The 20,836-nt window shown below is 40.8% G+C and overlaps 2 protein-coding genes across 7 annotated transcripts in view; one reads left to right on the top strand and one right to left on the bottom strand.

The window, feature by feature from the left end:
- HMGB1 (high mobility group box 1) overlaps positions 1 to 20,836 on the top strand; it is a 979,364-nt gene that overhangs the window by 209,239 nt on the left and 749,289 nt on the right. The window lies entirely within an intron of this gene.
- Positions 1 to 20,836, bottom strand: part of B3GLCT (beta 3-glucosyltransferase) — a 389,525-nt gene that overhangs the window by 339,328 nt on the left and 29,361 nt on the right. For all 4 annotated transcript variants that reach the window (XM_050766878.1, XM_050766880.1, XM_050766879.1 and 1 more), the window contains exons 4-6: positions 20,145 to 20,254; positions 3,081 to 3,157; positions 1,873 to 1,984 (exon numbers count right to left, since the gene is read on the bottom strand). In XM_050766878.1, coding sequence (XP_050622835.1) covers positions 1,873 to 1,984; positions 3,081 to 3,157; positions 20,145 to 20,254 — 299 coding nt within the window. The remainder of the gene's footprint in view (positions 1 to 1,872; positions 1,985 to 3,080; positions 3,158 to 20,144; positions 20,255 to 20,836) is intronic.

The raw sequence follows: 20,836 nt of genomic DNA, 5'->3' as shown, positions 1-20,836 counted from the left end.
GGTAGGGGGAAAAGAATCACACTAGTTTGAGCTAACTTCAACATTATATAATCTTTATAATTTCTTACTGCTAGTTTCAAAAGAAATAAAGCATTCTGGATTTTTTTTTTTTTCACATGGCAGAGTTCTGAAAAGAGGGAGAAAACAACTCCTTTTGCTTCTGTTCTGTACTTGTTTTTCATGAACTTGCTTTGAACTTTTAAATTTATCATCCCAATTTTCATTAAAAAGCAAAGTGAGTCACCATCTCCTGTACAGAATTAGAGCTATGGATAATGGAAAAATAATCTCCAGGTGAAATGAACACTAGAAGGAGGTGAAAACTCCTACATTCTAAAAAAGATTTGGGAGTTTTTCCCAAGCCAAAAGGAAACATAAAAGCCTAACAAATGGTTTACATAAAACATGGCAGAAAGTACATAGGTGCTGGTTAGTATCATCTGAAAAGACTGGATGAGACAGGTTCATAATTCTTCCCTTTGAAGGAATTATTTTTTTAACCCAACGACCTTCTCATCCAATTATATCTAAAGCTTCCCAGAAATCAAAAGCATGAAGAAAAATCGTAATGGATCTTTCCAGCATTTAAAGATCATCAAAAGCAGTGGTTTCTATTATAGTAAAGACTTTCCAGCATTGGAGAAATTAATCTAATGATCACTGTTGCCCAGTGTTTGACATCTACATCAACAAACCGAGCAGCGTCCAGAAGCTGGCCTTTTATTCCCCATGAGCTCATTACATCTGATTCATTTCAGGAGTGAGCATCCAAAGGTGGGTGGGACAGGTTTCCACTGGGAACAGCCCATCTCTGCTTATCTCAAGTTTAAAGAATTCCAAAAAGTGATCAGGTGGTAACCTGGGCTTCTTTTCTCTGAAGGAGAACTGAATGAGCTCAATTTACTCTTGACACATTTCCAAGGCAGCTCTCTAAACCTAACGAGCCTTAGAACGTAGCCCAACAGCAAAACTGATTATTACAGGGTTATAAAGTCATTCACGAATATTCACTGACCACCCACTAAGTGTTAAACACTGCTCAGGGCTAGGGATTTCCAGGCAAACAAGATCCAGTTGCTCTATCAAATCTGCACAAAATAAAAATAAGATTTGAAAACGTGAAAGTTTTGTGGACTTCACTGTGGTGGACTTCACTGAGTTCCTCCAGTTCAATATACATCCCTTCCCACCCCCATTCTTTCTCAAATAGTGTTCCCTGCCTGGTAGACTCTCTTTTTCTCTTGCTAACTCCTACTCATCCTACAGAACTCAGACTAAATGTCACTTCCTGTCCTGACCCTCCCAAGTTAGATTCCATGCCCCTGTTATATGCTTCTAACAGCACCCTAGTCTTCCTTATTAGGGATGTTTTGCTTCTAACCATAACTGCTTCTCTAACGGTCTGTTCTCCCCGCTATTCTTTGCCACCCACATGGTCAGAATCACTGTCTGTTTTGTTCTAGCCTCTGCCATCCACAGTGCTCAGTATACAGCTGGCACTCAAAAACAATTTTCTATCTAAAATAATATATGGTCACTGTCTAATAAGGAAAAATAGCCAACTTAAGTTTATTGCTAAGATAAGCAGTTTCTGAACTTCAAGTGATAGTTTTCAACTCTCTGAAATTGCTAACACATGTATTCACAGATTTTTTTCATTTAAAATGGCTCATCATAAGCTCTGTCCCTCTATAAGCTACGAACTTCAAAGAGCATTATTTAACATATCTTCCAGATATTCAACAATGTTTCGTTCTGTTTAATTTTAAACTAAGTGGTTTTTTATTAGATTCAAAAGCTTCTTAATCAAAATTAAATCTCCTTTGAAACACTGTCCCCCAAAATAAGAACTGGTATTGAAGTTATATTCACCTTAGAGGGGTCATATCTGCTGAGGGTTTCCAAGAGTTTTGGAATCTGTATTCTTGTCTCTTCTTCACAGAAGAAAATCCAAGACGAATTTCTGCTGTATGTTACAGAAAAGCTGATCAAAAGAAACAAGTTTCAGTAATCACTTCTGTAAAATGAGTTAATAATAAGGTTTAAAACTGATCGGTAGGAAATGAATGAAGGGTACACAGAATGGCGTATCTAGTTTTTTTCTCTATATTTTTCTTCAGCTTATAGAAAAGCCAGATGCTAATGGTTTAAAAAACAGCTGGAGTTCTTTTTTTTTTTTTTTTTTTTTTTTTTTTTGAGACGGAGTCTTGCTCTGTCGCCCAGGCTGGAGTGCAGTGGCTGGATCTCGGCTCACTGCAAGCTCCGCCTCCCGGGTTTAGACCATTCTCCTGCCTCAGCCTCCCGAGTAGCTGGGACTACAGGCACCCGCCACCTCGCCCGGCTAGTTTTTTGTACTTTTTAGTAGAGACGGGGTTTCACCGTGTTAGCCAGGATGGTCTCAATCTCCTGACCTCGTGATCCGCCCGTCTCAGCCTCCCAAAGTGCTGGGATTACAGGCTTGAGCCACCGCGCCCGGCCAGCTGGAGTTCTTAAAGCTAATTCTCTCCATAACAACACTAGTTCAGGGGATAAATAATTTTCAAATATCAACTTGAAGCATTTTATCTTTTAAGAAAAAGCATATATAAGGCAGGGTGCAGTGGCTCACGCCTGTAATCCCAGCACTTTGGGAGGCCAAGGCAGACAGATCACAAAGTCAAGAGATCAAGGGCATCCTGGCCAACATGGTAAAACTCGTCTCTACTAAAAATACAAAAATTAACTGGGCATGGTGGCAGACACCTGTAGTCCCAGCTACTTGGGAGGCTGAGGCAAGAGAATCGCTTGAACCCACGAGACAGAGCTTGCAGTAAGCCGAGATCACGCCACTGTACTCCAGCCTGGCGATGAAGCGAGACTCCGTCTTAAAAAAAAAAAAAAAAAAAAAAAAAAAAAAGCTACTCATGATTAAGAACCAATCATCAAGAAATTTGGTTAAGGTAATAATCATAAAAAGTAAAACTCAAATTTATTTCACTTACTGACTGAGGAAAACCACATCCTCTTAATAAAAAGACTAGGGGCATAGAAGTGTTCAGGTAGGAATGTCAGTCATCTACACGTGAGTTAAACAAACGTACTGCGGTAACAATGGAAGTATGGTCCATGCACCTTCTTGTTTAGCCAGCTCATGAAGGAGGAGGACACTGGGGAGCTCCTGAAAAAACAATGATCAAAGAAGGTAAGTATGAATTGATCACTCCAAAAAAAGTAAAAAAAAAAAAAAAAAAAAAAAGAAGAAGAAGAAAAGAAAAAAGAAAAAAAGAAAAGGCTTAGCTTAAAATGCAGCTATTTCTAGAGACCTGACATGGTACTCTTCAAACCACTTCTTTTTCCTTATTTTCTCCAGAAGCTACTGGAAATGAAGTATTTTGGCTGAATCCATGCAACCTCTGCACTCTGCACCACCCACGCACCCAAATAGGGCTCAAGACCTACAAGGAAAGTCTTCCATGACTTGGAGCCAACCTGAAGTCTGTGAAGGTGACTTGAAGGGAAGAGCCTGGGGGAAAGTCAGGGATAACTCAGAGGCACAGAAGCAGTTTTTTATTTTATATACAACATACGGAACATGTGAAAAGGAAAACCCTTTGGCTAAACTAGAGAATACAATATTTGATCTACCTCATGTGCAAAAATTACTTTTTAAAGTTCTCTAAACACATTATAACACCCTGATAACAAAAAGTTTTGGTCTAGAAATATAATCCTTAATTACTCAGGCAATAGTAAGAATAGCATAATAATGGAATTGACAAATTTATAAGCATAGGAGGAACTAAAATTCAGAAATAAGGCACAACTGTGCTTACATAAATTATGCACACATATACAGAGATTAATATTTTCAAGGCTACGAGTGTTAGCTTTGAAGTAAAACACTATTCGCTATATTTCAAGTTGTTACAAAAGCCAAAAGTCAAAAATTTCATATCTGATATGCTTAAACCTCCTCCCCCAACAAACTTTATTATATCCTGTGTTTTATACTAGCTATAAAACTATATTCCTAGTAACCATTACAGACAAAAGAATTCAAGAAGAAGTACCTAAGTATCTGAAATATTAGTGCACTGATGTGGATTTCACAGCAGTCTTAAAGTTCAGATATGTATTATTTAAGAAGAGAATAGTCTTTAACATAAATCTTTGGAATTAAATTTCAAGTAAATCTCATTTATTTTATATAATATTCCTTTCAACTTCCATGTACAAATATGAAATGCAAAAAACAGTAATCACGGGTCAAATAAGACAAACAATGTGGTATGTTAGAAAGAGTAAACCTTAAGGCTAAATTAGCAGTTACCCAATATAAATAATTCAGGGCTTTCCTACAGTTACTTCTGAATTATGCAGTAATTTTCATTGTATTTTAAAAATTCCAGCAAATATATATATTCATGAAGGATTACATAAGAGCAGAAAATCATGTGTAAAGAAACTAATGATGTTACTATTTGCATAAAACTTTGGAATTATGGGTAAATGCAAATGTGAGCTAGACAAGAAAAATAGAGCAAATACTTTTTAAAGTTTTACATAAAAGTAGCTAATGAGTTATGGATCAATTAAAATTATGCTGAAAACTTTATAGCAATGGAAATGTCCTTATGTTTAATAGAAAAAAATCAGACATGATTCCAAGAATAAAACAAAATCCTAAATGAACAGAGAGTAGAGGAACCAGAAAGTGAAAATATTTGTGTCAAGATGATATAATAATGAGATATATGCTTTAAAAATCCTTCAATTAAAACATAGCTAAGGTTTTTAAAAATTGAAGGAAAATGAATGCACCTCAAAAATTTACTTCCAAAGAAGTATTATACTTCCTAGTTATAGGCGATGTATAACCTAACATCAACAGCTATTAACTGAGAAAAGGCTTCCTTTGATACCTAGACAGCAACCTCAGCAGAAAGGCTACGAGGACACTTTCCTGGGAGAGATTAGAAGACAAGCTTATGAATAACTCTGCCACAACATAAAATGAGGGAGGGAAAGGTTTAGGTAGTGCAAACAAGGAATCACATCCTAGACTGAAATAAACTCTGGATTATCAGTAAAGTCACTCATAGCTCCATTATATTTGTTTACTAAATCATATACTAGATTTCATACTTGCTTCAGTTTGTGAACACAAGATCAAATTACCTGTCTCTCTGTATCTCCATATAACAATATTTCAAAAGCTAGCATGCCTTGTTACTAACACTCTCCAAAGGTGAGTACTCAAAAATACAAAGTAGGTGCTACCGTGGCACTCAGAAACCTGCTCTTGATTAACTCTTGATTAAGCCAAGGTCATCTTAATTATAAATAAATTTTAATCTACTAATCCCCAAAAATGCCCAAGAGCTTTTATTCTTGTCATATACATACATATACACATATAAATGTATATATGAATGCACACAGAGACCCAAACAGACATAATATTATACTTAGACGTAGTAGCACCTTAAAGGTAATTATCAAAAAGGGTGCAAGAAAATTTTCTATCAAATGATCTTATCTCAGTTCCTACCACTAAGGATTATAATACTTTATGTTCCATCTATCGCCATCACAAGATTTAGACCTCCTTAAAGGTAGTGTCACTAAATGATACCATTTTTAGATTCAAAGCAAGTTTTTATTTTTATTTTTGGAGACAGAGTTTCGCTCTTGTCACCCAGGCGCAATCTCGACTCACTGCAACCTCTGCCTACCAGGTTCAAGTGATTCTCCTGCCTCAGCCTCCTGAGTAGCTGGGATTGCAGGGGTGCACCACCACGCCTGGCTAATTTTTGTGTTATTAATAGAGACAGGGTTTCACCGTATTGGCCAGGCTGGTCTCGAACTCCTGATTTCAGGTGATCCACCAGCCACAGCTTACCAAAGTGCTCGCATTATAGGCATGAGCCACCGTACCCTGGCTCAAAGCAGGTTTTTAAATAAGTAACTGGATGAATAACTAAAAAATAGTTTTCAAATTAAAATTCAAGGGGAAAATAAGAAAATGTTCTATCAACATTACGAAGAGTTGTCTGGAATAAAGACATAGTAATGGCATTCATGCATGCAACAACTGTCGTCAATCTAAATGATGCCTAATCATGCTACTATTTCAAACCTAAAAGGTAATTCAAAATTCTCTCGATAATGAGATAATGCCCTAACAGGCAGACATAAAGGAGCTAAAAATACGAATGATCAAATATGGAAAATGACAGAAAAGGGAAGGAAAATGAAAAGGCTGATTGCAATAATTTAAACTTTAATGTCAACTGTATGTATCTCTTTGAATCAAACTCTGCCTTTATCAGCATCCACTGGTATCATAATCACTTTGAAGACAGAAAGCCTAGAGAACTTTCAGTCAGTACTTCCTTGGAACATATTTGTTATCAAGTCATGAATTTATATTTAAAACAGCTAATAATTATTGAGAGCAAACAAATTTAAAACCAACATTCTAATTCATTAGTTGGTTCTTATGCATATTCATCATCCTCATTTGGGAAAGGGGTTTGATTCCAATATCACAGCTGAGTATTCTCACAATATTTTTTAGAATGGAGAAGGGCCATTACTCTTGATATGGAGGGGAAATCATTAAAGATTCATATCTAGAATTGTTAATAGTATGAATGAAAAAGCTAACATTTGAACATGGATTAAAATAGATGAATATGTAAAATAGCATAAATAACCTTAATTATTCAGCAGATTTGGTTTTGAACCATTTTAGTTTTTCTGCATGTCTGGAAATAATTCAACAATTAAACTACAAGCTGCTGGTCTTCCCCTTGTCAACAGACTATCTGCCAGTATTTGGCGTTTGTCCTTAACTTCTCCTCTAAACCTAGAAGTACATGGGTTTATGGTCTCATTCAGTTTTATTATTCAGACTACATGCTAAATTAGAAAGTAACATCAGCACATTGGTTCAGTATTAGGCAAAGCTTCTAAAAAACTGAACTTTTAAGACTGATTCCATTTCAACTGCATGTCTAAATTCCAACTATTACATCATTCTAAGGCATTGAACTGAGCTTTTAGAATAACAAATAAATCATGGTAAAAATTAACATCTGTTTATTGTTACAGTTTCTTCTGTAAGAGGTAGGTATGTCTTATGAGGATAATAGAGATCTGTAACATGCTATTTGCAACATGTATCAGACAGATTTACTAGCCTTTAGAGATCCAGTATTCATTTATGGCCCCCAGCAGATTATATGTGATGTTATAACAACATACCTTCTAGGAATCTGAGACTGTATTACAAAAAAACAAAAGATTTCTCTGGACACCTGTCTGAATCATTAAACGTCCTTTCCTAACAAGAAAAAATATTACCTCATTATTTAGAAATTTTTATTTTTATGAACAATTTACTTTGAAATGCATTACTAAGTTTATTTTATAGCTCATACAAATCTATTTTAACTAATAATTCATTTGCTCACAAAAGGCTGTAAAGCTCAGTATTTAAGGATCTGATTTTTGGAGCCAAATTCCTTCCTCTGAACCCTGGCTCTATTCTGAGCCAAGCAACTTGAGTGAGTTTCTTATCCTAGTTGTGGCTCTGCCACCTCGTTCTGTCATGTATTGAGATGATAATGGCAAAGGGGAGCAAGTGAGTTAATACATGCCAGGCACTTGGCATGTGGTAAGCATGTGATGACTATTAACAATATCATCAATTTTGCAATATTTTTTGAGCAACTACTATGTACCAGGTACTGTTCTAGGAATACAGCAAACAGCTGTGATAAGACACGCAGAGTCCCTGCCCTCTTGGATCTCACGTTCTCGTGAGGGAGACAGGCAACAAGCAAACAAATCTACAATATAATGTCAGGGATAGAAGCCATAACGACAGAGCCATATGAAGGGACAGACTGAACAGGACCCTGTTTACCAATCGACACCGGTCTGCCGCACGAGGGATCGTGGCCCCACCTGCGTGTCAGGAGGAAGGCAGAGAGAATAAGCTTTGGATCCCCTCAGAACTGAGGTATAGGACTTACTCCACTATTTTATTAATCTCTCTAAGCCTCAGTGTCCCCTCTGCAAAATGGCAAGAATAACAGCAACTAATTCATAGAGTTCAATGAGCTGATGCTTGAAAACAGCATAGCATACTGTACCAATATGAGCACTAAGTAAAATGATGATGCGCACTCAATAAAAGCTACAATAACTACTGTAGTTTCCAATTCTCTCCACTCCAAACCCTGGGCCCATAAACTAGATGTCTCACTAATCCCTCAAACTCCACCTTTCCAAAAATGAACTCATCATCTTAGCTGAGGGTAGCTCATCCTCTTTCCTTCATCCATTCCCTAATATCCAGTGACACCCATGATGTATTGCCTCCTTCAGTGACAGCCCTCAAGCTGCCCAAGACAGGAGTCTACCAAACTCACATTACATTTCTTCAAGGCTTAGTGCAAATGCCATAAAAAAGCCTTTGCTGGCATTTCCAGATGGGGTCACAGCTTTCCTTGCCTATGTTCTCAGGGGGCCATGCTGGTACTGATTCATACAGCAATTCAATCAGTGGAATGACCAGCTCCCCTCACTAGAATGAGCCTCCTGGAGGGCAGGTACCATTTCCAGCAATAGGCACTGGGCATGGCACAGTCTACAGTGACCTACACCCTGGAGAGGCTGTCCCTGCTGGGCATCACACACCACTGGCATCATGCTCATGGAGCCCCCACCTCCTCTGCACACTTTCACGTGCTGGCTTTGCATTGGCCTCCACCGTCACCACTAGACACCCAGAGGAGGGAGGTCTACAGCTACCTTCTTTTTGGGGTCTCCAGCTCCATACTCATCCAACATGCCATGCTGGAAGGGAGGCCCACCCTCCCCTGAGCTTGGGAAGCCCGAGCACCTGGCCTCTGTCTGCCTTAATGGGCCAAGCCCCAGCTCCCTCCAGACACAAGGTATAGACCTCTCCAGGAAGCAAAGGGGTTCAAATGCTGGGCAGCCAAAGAGAGACAAATGGTCATGACACAGCCTTCCAAATAGTATGAAGATTTCATTACTGTTGAGCAACTTGGCCTTGAGTCTCAATGTTCTATTTCCTGTGATGCGTGAAGTTTATATAAAGACACACATGTATGAAAGATGTTTCTAAGAATGCTAGTTGTATATGTGAAAAAGGACAGTGTTACTTAGGTCAGAGAATGTGTATAAAAAAAAATTCTATTTTCTCCTGGAGCATCCTGTCCAGGCCCTTGCCCAAAGTAAGTATTCAATCAATATTTGTTGAATGAATGGCTCGATAAATTTGCATTCAACAGCAATGTAATAAAGTATCAAATTTAATAAATAAAAATACAATTAATGCCTGTCAATTTCTAAAAATAAAACTAACTTTTAGTAAACTATTAAGCATCCAACTCCTTTCACTTCAAAAGAAAAGTTTAATGATACACAGCATCAAAAAGCTGAGGCAAAATAAATCACACTCATGACTCTCAAAGTTAACCTTTTAATGAAGTAACTCACAGAGTCTCCCTGTCAATAAAAAAATATTCTAAAATTAGAAAACGCCAGGCCATCTTTCTCAAGCTTCTTTACACTAAGCTACGAAAGGCTTTGCTAGCTCTTCTGGCTTAACAAATGAAAATCAGGCAGTTAAAAACAAAAAAACTAATGAGGCAAGGGCGGCCTAACTCTTCTCAAGAAAAATAGTGATTTCCAAAACTTTCTGCGAACAGCAGAAAAAAAAAAAAAAAATTGTAAGGTTGAGATTATGCCAGGTTTTAAATAAAGGGTTTATAGTCTCACCACAAAAGGCTACAAAATTAGAAGTGTCAGTTCTCTTCAAAAGCTATATAGTTCGGGGTGGAGAGTGTAGAGGTCTCTAAGCAGCTAGGTTAGCTCCATTTGGTCTAATGCAGAAAATGTAATCCAACCTCTGACCCCTCCGACCTCTGCCCCCAATAATGAAACTCTTTTAAGCATCCTGACTTCTGATTTTTTTTTTTTTTTTGGTCGGGGGAGCGGGGTGGTATTTGCAGGTTGCCTTGCCTGGAACCATAATTTATCTCTGGTTCTGCCTATTTCTCAGCTCCTGCCTTAATTCTAAACACTGTCCTACCCCTCTCCCCAAATATTCCTTCTACAGTGGCTGACTTCTCTGCTCCCCATCCAAAGTGATTCCCTGGGCAAGCATGACCTTGGCCTTGTGCTGAGTTCCTACTTTAGTGTCTTCAAATGGTGCCCGGATCCTTGCTTTACTAGAACCTACTGAAAACAATGCAATTATGCTTTATCTTCTCTCCTTCATTGTTTCCAATTTCATCTTACATAAAGTTCCTTTGGAGAACAATAATGGTTTTAGACAGGTGTTAATTTGCTTTTGAAACTACAGGAAAGATTATCTCCGCATGGGATCCCCTTGGTGGCTAGACCCCAGGAACCAGAAGGAAAAATAAAAATACTCAGGTGACAGCTTTGCCATCACAACATAAATTCAAGATACTTAACAGCATCATCTCTAGAGCCTGAGCTGTTTGCTCTCCTGTTTCATGTAACAAACAAAATATTTAATGTAAGAATTTTTACACAAATATCCACTCAAGAAGGAATGTTAAGTTAAAAAAAGAAGTCAAATCATAATTGATACAGATGCTGTGCACATAATAGGCATCTGAACAAAATAAATCCAAGCAGGTGATTTATTAGATCATTGTACAAACTCTCCCTTCGGGTTTCTGTTTGCCTCACCTCCACTTTGCTTTTTGTTCGCATACCTCTTTAAATAGTCAGTCTTGATCACTTCATATTACCCCTCCACAGGGAGAAAAAAACAGCTCCTCTTCAAACTCTGCATTCTTCTATGTGCAGATCCACATTTAGGAAGCCATAGTCATCAGCCGCATCCCCACTCTCACCAACCCTCCTTTCCATTCGCTGCAATCTACAAACATCACATTCCACTCCCAATACACACTTTACTCATCCCACACAACTTCAGCACCATTATAACTGCATGATAAGCTTCAAAATTGGAGATGGAAATGACTACTTACAATGACCCTTGTAGAAAACAAGGGAAACAGTTTAACTCTTCTACTAACAACTCCATGTACAGTATTAAATGTCAGATAAAAAGTTAGTTTAGGCTCTTTCTTTTTATATTCACGCTGTAATGATGAAAAATGTTTGTGTTTTTAATAAGGCTGCGTTTTAGCATCTTGAGGCAAAACAGGCATAGGTAATGACTTGCCTAAGCAAAGAGAATAGCTGAAAACAGATGTATAATCACAGAAATCATTATATTTTTGCACCTTAATTTTTTGGCAGACTTTGTAGTCAAGTGCAACCTGACAGAGTAATGACTAAACAGCAGTTCTAGACATCTGGTATTGTGGGAGGAGTATATATTTTGAGCTATCAGATAAATATTCAAATGATAAAACTTACTGCTGACTTCTGCCTCACCAAGCAACTTTTACGAATGTTCATGGTGGGCAAATTGATGAAGAAACCAAAATTGCAACCTTCATGCTTCATAATTGGGGTCCCAGGTGACATGAGGGTCCCTTACAGACACAGGTCCCAGGTGACATCCTGTCCCTTACAGGCACAGTGCATACCTGCCACACCAAGCTGCTGAGGCACCCCTTTGAGGAGCCAGCCTGCTCCTGCTCCCACAACAGCACTGGGATGCCGACAACTTCTGCCTCTTAGTTTTTCCCTTTCTCAGCTCCCATAGCTGACAGAGTCACCAGTTCTTTCTTATGTCCATTTCTTAAAACAGCCTCCAGCAGGCAGGGCGCGGTGGCTCACACCTGGAATCTCAGAACTTTAGAAGGCCAAGACAGGTGGGTCACCTGAGGTCAGGAGTTCGAGAGCAGCCTGGTCAACACGGTAAAACCCCATCTCTACTAAAAATACAAAAAATCAGCCAGGCGTGGTAGCAGGCACCTGTAACTCCAGCTACTCTGGAGGCTGAGGCAGGAGAATCGCTTGAACCCAGAAGGCAGAGGTTGCAGTGAGCTGAGATCGCACCACTGCACTGCAGCCTGGGAAATAGGAGCAAAACTCCATCTCAAAGACAAAAACAAAAACAAAAAAACCGCCTCCAGCTAGGTTTTAACTAAGGAGCCCTCCTGCCTCTTTAAAGTGATTTTGCCTCCCTACGCTTTGTGAATTTAAGCATTTAATTCTCAGAAGTTGATCTTATTTCTCTATTTTCATTTAGTTCCAGGTCAAGTTATCTCATCATTGCCCCCTAAGTATTGTCTACAGACTCTATGTTAGCTGTCAGTCATTCTTGGTCTTGGATCTTTTTTTTTTTTTTTTTTGAGACGGAGTCTCGCTCTGTTGCCCAGGCTGGAGTGCAGTGGTACAATCTCGGGTCACTGCAACCTCTGCCTCCTGGGTCCAAGCAACTCTCCTGCCTCTGCCTCCAGAGTAGCTGGGATTACAGGAGTCTGCCACCATGACCAGCTAATTTTTGTATTTCTGTATAGACAGTGTTTCACCATGTTGGCTAGGCCGGTCTTGAACTCCAGCCCTCAGGTGATCCGCCCGCCTTGGCCTCCCAAGGTGCTGGGATTACAAGCGTGAACCACAGCACTTGGCCCCATTTATGGATCTCTAGAGTGCTATTCATAGAATAAAGTCAACTTTTAATCACACATGTGCCATAAAAAAAAAACTCTGTAAAAGAAAAAATGATCCAGAATCCAGAATAATTGCAAACCCTAAAATCTTTCTGGACAGTTCAACTTCCGAAAGACTTGTTAATCCAAAAATGAAACTACCTAAGCTCTAAAAGCTCACTCTGGATCTTGTGAGCAAATTAAAGTTTTGTCATACCTACTTTGGTGCTCTTAGCTGTCTTCATCCAAGCAAAAAATTTCACAACAATAACAGACTATCTTATAATTAAAGGGAAGCTTCCTTATTGCTTTAGTCTAGGCTCTACTTACTATCACAGAAATTAAATGCTGGGGGTGAGGGGGGTGCATTGCTTAACGATATTGGTTAATTACGTGCCTTTAAATGTAAAACCAATGTTGCCACCTAGTGGCAATCTAAGTCCCCTACTCAACAGGTTGCCTAAACAGAAAATTGCAAATAAAGGACAATAAAAACTAAGCATAAGTGTTATGAAGCTAAATAGATGCAGAGAATAAAGCACTAAAAAGTCAAATACTTTAAAGAAATGTAGCTATTTCCTAAGCTTCAAAAGCTAAGGACAACGAATCAATGGAAATACAGTTTCTAATGCTGTGTGTGGCTGGCAATCTACTACATGCTATGGGGGATGCAAAGAGGAGTAGGGAACAGGTCCCACCTTCCTCTGGAGTCTGCAGGCAGAACAGATACACTGAAGGACACAGTACACCTTGGGGATGCATACGTGAAACGCCAAATAAGCATCCGAGGAAATAGGTGTCTACAGATGAAAATGTCCATCACAGTGGACTGAGGTTACCTACAACAACACAGAGTCTGTCATAAACCCTGAAGGCATTAGTAAGTGACAGAAGCCAGTCACAAAAGGACAAATACCCTATGACTCCACTCTTCGAGAGATCTGGAAAAATCAAATTCACAGAAACAGCAAGTAGAATGGTGGTAGCCAGGGGCTGGGGGAGGGAGGAATGGGGAGCATTGAATGTTGTTCAATGGGTACAGATTTTAGTTTCACAAGATAAAAAAGTTCCGGAGATCTGTTGCACAACATGATTCCACTTAACACTGCTGAGTTGTACACTTAAGATGTAAATTTTATGTGTTTTTTTTATCACAATTAAAAACAAATAACAACAGCGGCAGTGCCAGCAACAACAAAGCACACTGAGTGGGATGCATCCTGAGGTCAGTGCACAGGCCACCATCCTGATTAGTCAGGCGGTCTGAGACTGGTCTCTCTGAGGCCTCTCCGGAGAACGTCGCATTACTGATGGTGATTTGACGGGCCGGTCCTCAGGTCCCCAGCATCCCAAACCGCCCCTCCTCTCTGTATCCCTTCATATGGCCCTTCAGTCTGCTCTGACTCTGCCCAGCCCCTAGACACTGGTCTTCCTCCAGGGCCCTTGGCTTCCCCTGGAAGCAGCACCTTCAAGCTTCCAGCCACTACCTACGTATGTTGCTGACTCTCAAATCTACCATCTTCTGGCCAAATCTTTCTCCTGAGCGTAAAACAAATATCCAGCCTCCAGCTGCTCACACGCTCACTTCAGATATGACACCCGAAGTCATCATCACCCTCTAAACCAGAGAACCTTCCTCCGTCTCACTCAGCAGCCCCACCTCATCTGAGTCCCAGCTGGGAGCGTCCCTGACATTCTCTCCAGCCTGGGTCCATCTCCCACCATTCTGGCCCTGCAGCACCCCTACGCCCCCCCTGGCCAGATCCATGGCCCTGTCCCCAGCCCAGGGCTTCTCAAACTGCTGTGGCAGAAGGCACACAGCAGTCTGCAACCCGCCCTGAGCAGCATGGTCCAAGACTAGTCCCACGGCCTTAGAATGAGGTTCCTTGCCCAGTCCTGGCTCTCTTAATGCCACTCTACCTAAGGCCACCAGAGGACGGTTTTAAAACACAAACTCTACCAGGCCTACTCCCTAACGGCACTCGCTGGTAGTAATCCTCAACCAAGGGGCACTTTTAATTGTAACAGCGACCAGGGTCACTGCTACATGTATTGCCAGAGACGAGAGACGCTAACCACCTTGTGTACCAAATAGATACACCTCAGAATACCAGGAGAGCCCTCAGAGAAGCCCCCAGAAAAGTCTGGCTCCCCACAGGATAAACAATTCCATGTGACCATGTTCCCTCCTGACTTTCCAGGCCTGGGGCCCACACTGCCACCCCCCATCTGCTGACCCCAGGACAGCATTAGGGCACACACATCTGTGCTTCCGCCTCTCATCTGGCCACCTTACCTGCTGTCCTCCTTACCCAGAGAGCCCTCCCCTCCCACCTCAGCCTCAACCTAGCTAGTGCCTAATAGGTAGGCTCAGTTCCAGGCTCAGCACTTTCAGAAATCCCTCCTGGAGCATCACATTCCCTCCTCAGCTCCCCTGCCCCACCTCACCATGGTAGGGGCCCTCCTTCGTGTTCCATGTATACCCTTCTATCACTGCCCTTCCACCTTGCTTGAAAACTGCCTGGTTGGCCGGGCACAGTGGCTCATGCCTGTAATCCCAGCACTTTGGGAGGCCAAGGTGGGTGGATCACGAGTTCAGGAGATCAAGACCGTCCTGGCTAACACAGTGAAACCCCGTCTCTACTAAAAATACAAAAAAAAAAAAAATTAGCCGGGCATGGTAGCGGGTGCCTGTAGTCCCAGTTACGCGGGAGGCTGAGGCAGAAGAATGGTGTGAACCCAGGAGGAAGAGCTTGCAGTGAGCCGAGATCACACCACTGCACTCCAGCCTGGGTGACAGAGCAAAAAAAAGAAAAAGAAAAAAAAGAAAAACTGCCTGCTGATGGCCCTTCTCCTCTCTGGGACTGTGCATTCTTCAAGTACCAAGATTATGTCTTGTTGATCTCTGTATTCCCAGTACTTTGCCCATAGTATGTCTTCAAATAGGAAAAGAATGAATGAGAGGTTCATAAATAAATTCTGCAGACTAAGTGAGTCCTTGATATGGAAACAAAATCCTGACTTTGGCAGAGATGTTGATTTGTCCCTCTGTATCCATGCTCCCTTTCCCTTCTAAAGATTAGAACCCCTTGAGTTCTAGCTGAATCCAGGACCACCCAACCAGACATTACACTTCCCAGCCCAGGTGTAACCCACATGATATACCCTGGACATAGGTACATAAAGGGACACAACATATACAATTGCAAGGTACAAAATCCTTAAAAGGAAGCAGCTTGGCCTCCACACACTGTAATGCAGAATGTAGGTCAGCTTCAACCAAGCAGGACAAGACACTTCATCCAAGTAACAGGACAGAGGAACCCGGAGCAGAGCTGCCTCCCCAGGCCCCCACCGACTGGACTGTTGGGTGGGGAGAAGTACATCTTCCATCTTCTTTTTTTTTTCAATTTTGTTTCAATACTGAAGGATTTCCATCTTCTTTAAGTCACTATTATGTTGTCTGTGTTAAAGTAGTCAAGTGTATCTTCTGGTTCTTTTTCATATTATCTCCAAAAGATTTAATTATTCATAAGATCATATTTTTCTAGCACCAGCTCATACCTAATTTTTTTTTCTACTCTTATTCCTAAACTCTGTGGTTTCACTGAGAGAAGTAAATAGCTACTATATTTAATAAGAGGGAGGTTGGCCATTATCCATTTAAGAGTTAATAGGAATAAAATACATAAGTTACTTAAATTTTCATTTTCATTTGATAAATTTCTTAGAGTCAATTCAGTTGCCATATGCTGAATACCTACTATGTTCAAGGTGTTATGGAAGGATCCAAAGAAGTGTTTGCCTTCAAAGAACTTATGATTTAATACAGAATGTGTGTGCATGCTTGTGTACGTACAGGTGAAGGTCCATACTGTATATAGGAGAAATACAAGGAAACTTCTATTACAGTAGAGAAGAAAGTAACTCTGGGAAAGAAAAGATCATGAATTTCAAGGATTCAATGCTTGGTTCTGAAGAATCAACTCAGAAGACATAGTCTATTCTCTGCTCTCAAAATTTGTAAAAGAGACAGGTAAAAAGTATAGAACAGAATTTTGTCCAAGATACAAAAGTGGAATCAAAAAGGAAGTAGCTTAGCACGGCGGGTCAAGATGGTGCACAGAATACCTTTATGGGGATACATAGGCTTGACAAGAAGACGGGATCTACAATATACAAAGCCACAGGGGCATAGCAGGCGATGTGGTCTGAATCTGTGTCCCCACCCAAATCTCATGTGGAATTGTAATTCCCAGCGTTGGAAGCAGGGCCTGGAGGGAGGTGACCGGATCATGGGGGCAGTTTCTCATGGTTTAACATCATCCCCCTTGGTGTTGTCATGAGGAGAGTGAGTTATTGAGAGATGTGGTTGCTTAAAAGTGTGTAGCACCTCCCCTCTCTCTCCCTCCTGCTCCAGCCACATAAGATGTGCCTGCTTCCCCTTCACCTTGTGCCATGATTGAAAGTTTCCTGAGGCCTCCCGAGAAGCTGTCATGTTTCCTGTACAGCCTATGGAACCATAAGCCAATTGAACCTCTTTTCTTTATAAATGGCCCAGTCTCAAGTATTTCTTTATAGCAATGCAAGGATGCACTAATATGGCAAGTGATCCTAGAACCATATCAAGTTTGAAGTTACCGGCAAATAAAGTGCCAGGGGGTGAGCGGTAGAAGATGAAGCTGGGATCCAGAGACAGGGACTTCAGTTAACAAGCTCTGGTGCAACTATCTTGGCACAAGGTAACAAGCAATGGAGGTTCCTTCTGCTCTGCTGAATCCACACCTGCTCAGCTGCCTACCGTCTTGCCTCAATCCTGACAGACACCAAAGAGAACTATAACACACATTCTCCATTCCTATATACAACTGCCAAGTTCAGCTTACACAGGAACCTCTAACCATCCTCCCCAGAGCCTAGAGTTAGTTTTAAGCATTCGGTGCTCTTGTACCTGGGCCCTATCCTTTGCAGAGCCCCAGAGCCTCTCAAAGAAGCAGGCATATCCAGCCCCCAGCAGCATCCTGCCAACTCTCATTTTTCCTAAGGGGAAGAGGAGAAGGAGGAATACTTTATCATTTCTATTGCTTCCCACCAAAACATACCCACATGCCTTATCCCCGCTATAAACCAAGTCCCAGGAACACTGCCCTGCTCGAAGGTGCTCTGAAAACTACTCTTCCCAGAAGAACAGAAGCGGAAAGACAGGTAGAGAGCCAGCAATGAATATCCATTTGCACACAAATAAAATTGGCCAAAAATAAGAGTAGATGAACAGTAGAGGGAGTATAGGGGCATATGCAATCAACTAGGCTTAGATGGCAAGGGGCATCGCTATCCATATCAATGTCAAGGACTACTGGGGAAGATACATAATCTAAAAAACACAAATCCGTATCTGCAAAACGAAAGGTACTGCTGGGAGCAGCAGCACATGCAGGTGACGTAGGGAAATGTGTGCTCTTAATTCATATGAACAAGGGATGCCTAACTGTGGTTCTGATGTCATCACTGATCACACAGTTTGGGGTAATTGCCAAGGTCTGACTGAGCAAAATCCAGTTAGAGCTTCCCTGGACCCACCTGAGGCATGGATTAGCTGGGCTTCTGGCTCCTCCTCCCCCCTGCAGCGGCCTGCACTTGGCTACCCCACTAGTGCCTCCAGCAGAGCGGACGGAAGAGGCCAGCTAGTCAAGGCTGCTGCATGTCTGCCTCTCTAATACAATCCATGAAGGTTTAGTAGGAGAAAACCTCCAAAAGTTAGGTTTCCAAAAAAAAGAAAAAAAAAAAAATTTTTTTTTTTTTTTTTTTGGAGACAGAATTTTGCTCTGTCACCAGGCTGGAGGTGCAGTGGTGCTATCTTAGTTCACTGCAACCTCTGTTTCCTGGGTTCAAGTGATTCTCCTGCCTCAGTCTCCTGAGCAGCTAGGACTACAGGCGCACACCACCACACTCAGCTAATTTTTATATTTCTAGTAGAGACAGGGTTTCACCATGTTGGCCAGGATGGTCTCAATCTCTCGACCTCATGATCCACCCACCTCGGCCTCCCAAAGTGCTGGGATTATAGGCATGAGCCACCGCGCCCAGCCAAAAAAGAAAAATTTTTAACTTATCAAGCTGCTCCTATCTCTGACTACTGAAAAACAATCTATCTATAGCATGTATTACTTTCCTCTCCTTTGAGAAAGCATGATGTTTCAAGCACAGCAGCCCAGAGAACCTGGCCTTGCAGGGACACAGGACAGTTCGATACATTTATATATAAAGCATTTAGAAATTAAGCATAATAAACCCTATTCCCAGCAGTTCCTTGCCTTGAATACTGTTAAGGCTGTTTATGTTTCCACTGACATTTCTGACCCTTTATTTTCCAGTACCCATGAAGAGAAAGAAAGCAATCTGTCAGCCACATATGTCTCCTGTCAAAGAGTTCTTTCCTGGGAGAACAAAGGGATAGCATTTAACTACAGGCAAGCACGTCGGTCTTGAAGGCCATCACAACATAGTGCAGTGGTCTTGACGGACTTACTTAGCTAAAGAAGGAAAGCACCTATAGGGCAGCATAAGGTAGATCCGCCCTCACTCCAAACCTCCAGCATTATTCAGAGCAGCTTTATATTCTGTTCATGCCTATTTTAAATGTTATTAAAATGTACCTACATGAGTAGATTTTTCTCTCCATAATCCTTCTGGAATATTACATTATAAATCAAATCAAAAGTTAAATTAATGACATCCAATTAAAAAAGCAGATTAAGAGACTCATAGAGGAAGCACTGCACTAAGATTAATGAAAATGTTATTCCAACATGAAAATTGCCTTAGAACTTGTTACCAAAATTTTGAACGTTAATTATCTCTATTTTAAGCCTTGCCTTTAAAAAGTTATTTCTTCTACTTGCTTTTATCATACTTCGTGACAAATCCACAGTTGCCCCACACAATTATATAGTTCTCTTAAATTTATATATATATATTTATATACACACACACACACACACACACACACAAAATAATTCAGAATATGATAATTTGTGCATTAGGAATTAACCAAAACATTTTCTTTCTTTTTTTTGAGACAGAGTACCACTCTGTCACCCAGGCTGGAGTGCAGTGTTGTATCTTGGCTCACTGCAACCTCTGCCTCCTGGGTTCAAGCGATTCTTCTGCCTCAGCCTCCCGAATAGCTGGGATTACAGACATGCGTCACCGTGCCTTGCTAATTTTCGTATTTTTAGTAGAGACGGGGTTTCGCCATGTTGGCCAGGCTGGTCTCGAACGCCTGACGTCAAGGGATCCACCCACCTTGGCCTCCCACAGTGCTGGGATTACAGGCGTGAGCCACCACGCCCAGCTGACCAAAATATTTTCAACAACAAATACTCAATATTAAGTAAGCAAAATGAGCCAGAGGAGTTATTCTCGTCTAAATAAAAACTGATTCTCCACAGATCCAGTGTTTTGGGAAACATCAAGGTAATCAAGAAATCTGTAACTGGCAGCCCCCCAGCCATTGCTACGTACCTGTGTAAGGTCTGCAGCCTGCTTTAAGATGCTTTTTTTTAACTGTTCTGCTCTCTTTGCATGAAAAGAATTACTTTGACTCTGGATGACGAACACAATTTCTTTTAAGTCTAGAACAAAAAAAAATTTAGTTTTCAGGTATTTCTTTTTATACAATTATTAAAACAAACTTGAAAACAAGTGAAAAAATAGCTACAAGGCAAACCTTCAGGCAATAAACTCTTAAGGGGAAAAAAATCAATTTGTACGTAATTCTAGAGACAAAATTTTCCCTCTTTTTAAACTGTTTGCCAAACTTTCTTCCTACAAGTTAGCAAGCAAATAAGCTGACTGTACCGGACCCAGTCTATGGCACCAAACTGAGAATGTGCTCTCACATCTGTCAGAAAGAATGACTGCAAATGTGTGAAAACATCTAGAACGCTAACCTTCCTAGTAGCTGAAAATCTAACGTTCACAAGTAGCTTTTAACGATTCCCACATAATCCTACACTGTGCTGCTACCTGTTATGAGTTGAAACATGTCCTCCAAAGTTCATATTTTTTAAGTCCTAACCCCCAATACCTCAGAATGTGACTTCATTTAGAATCGGGTCTTTACAGAGGTAATCAAGTTAAAGCGAGGTCATCAGGGTGAGCCTTAATCCAATATAACCAGTCTCCTTAGAAAAAGGAGAAATTTGGACACATAA

Source organism: Macaca thibetana, chromosome 17, assembly GCF_024542745.1.
Source record: "Macaca thibetana thibetana isolate TM-01 chromosome 17, ASM2454274v1, whole genome shotgun sequence".
Lineage (NCBI taxonomy): Eukaryota > Metazoa > Chordata > Mammalia > Primates > Cercopithecidae > Macaca > Macaca thibetana.
The sequence above is the reverse complement of the archived record's forward strand: the minus strand, read 5'-3'. Positions and strand labels throughout refer to the sequence as shown.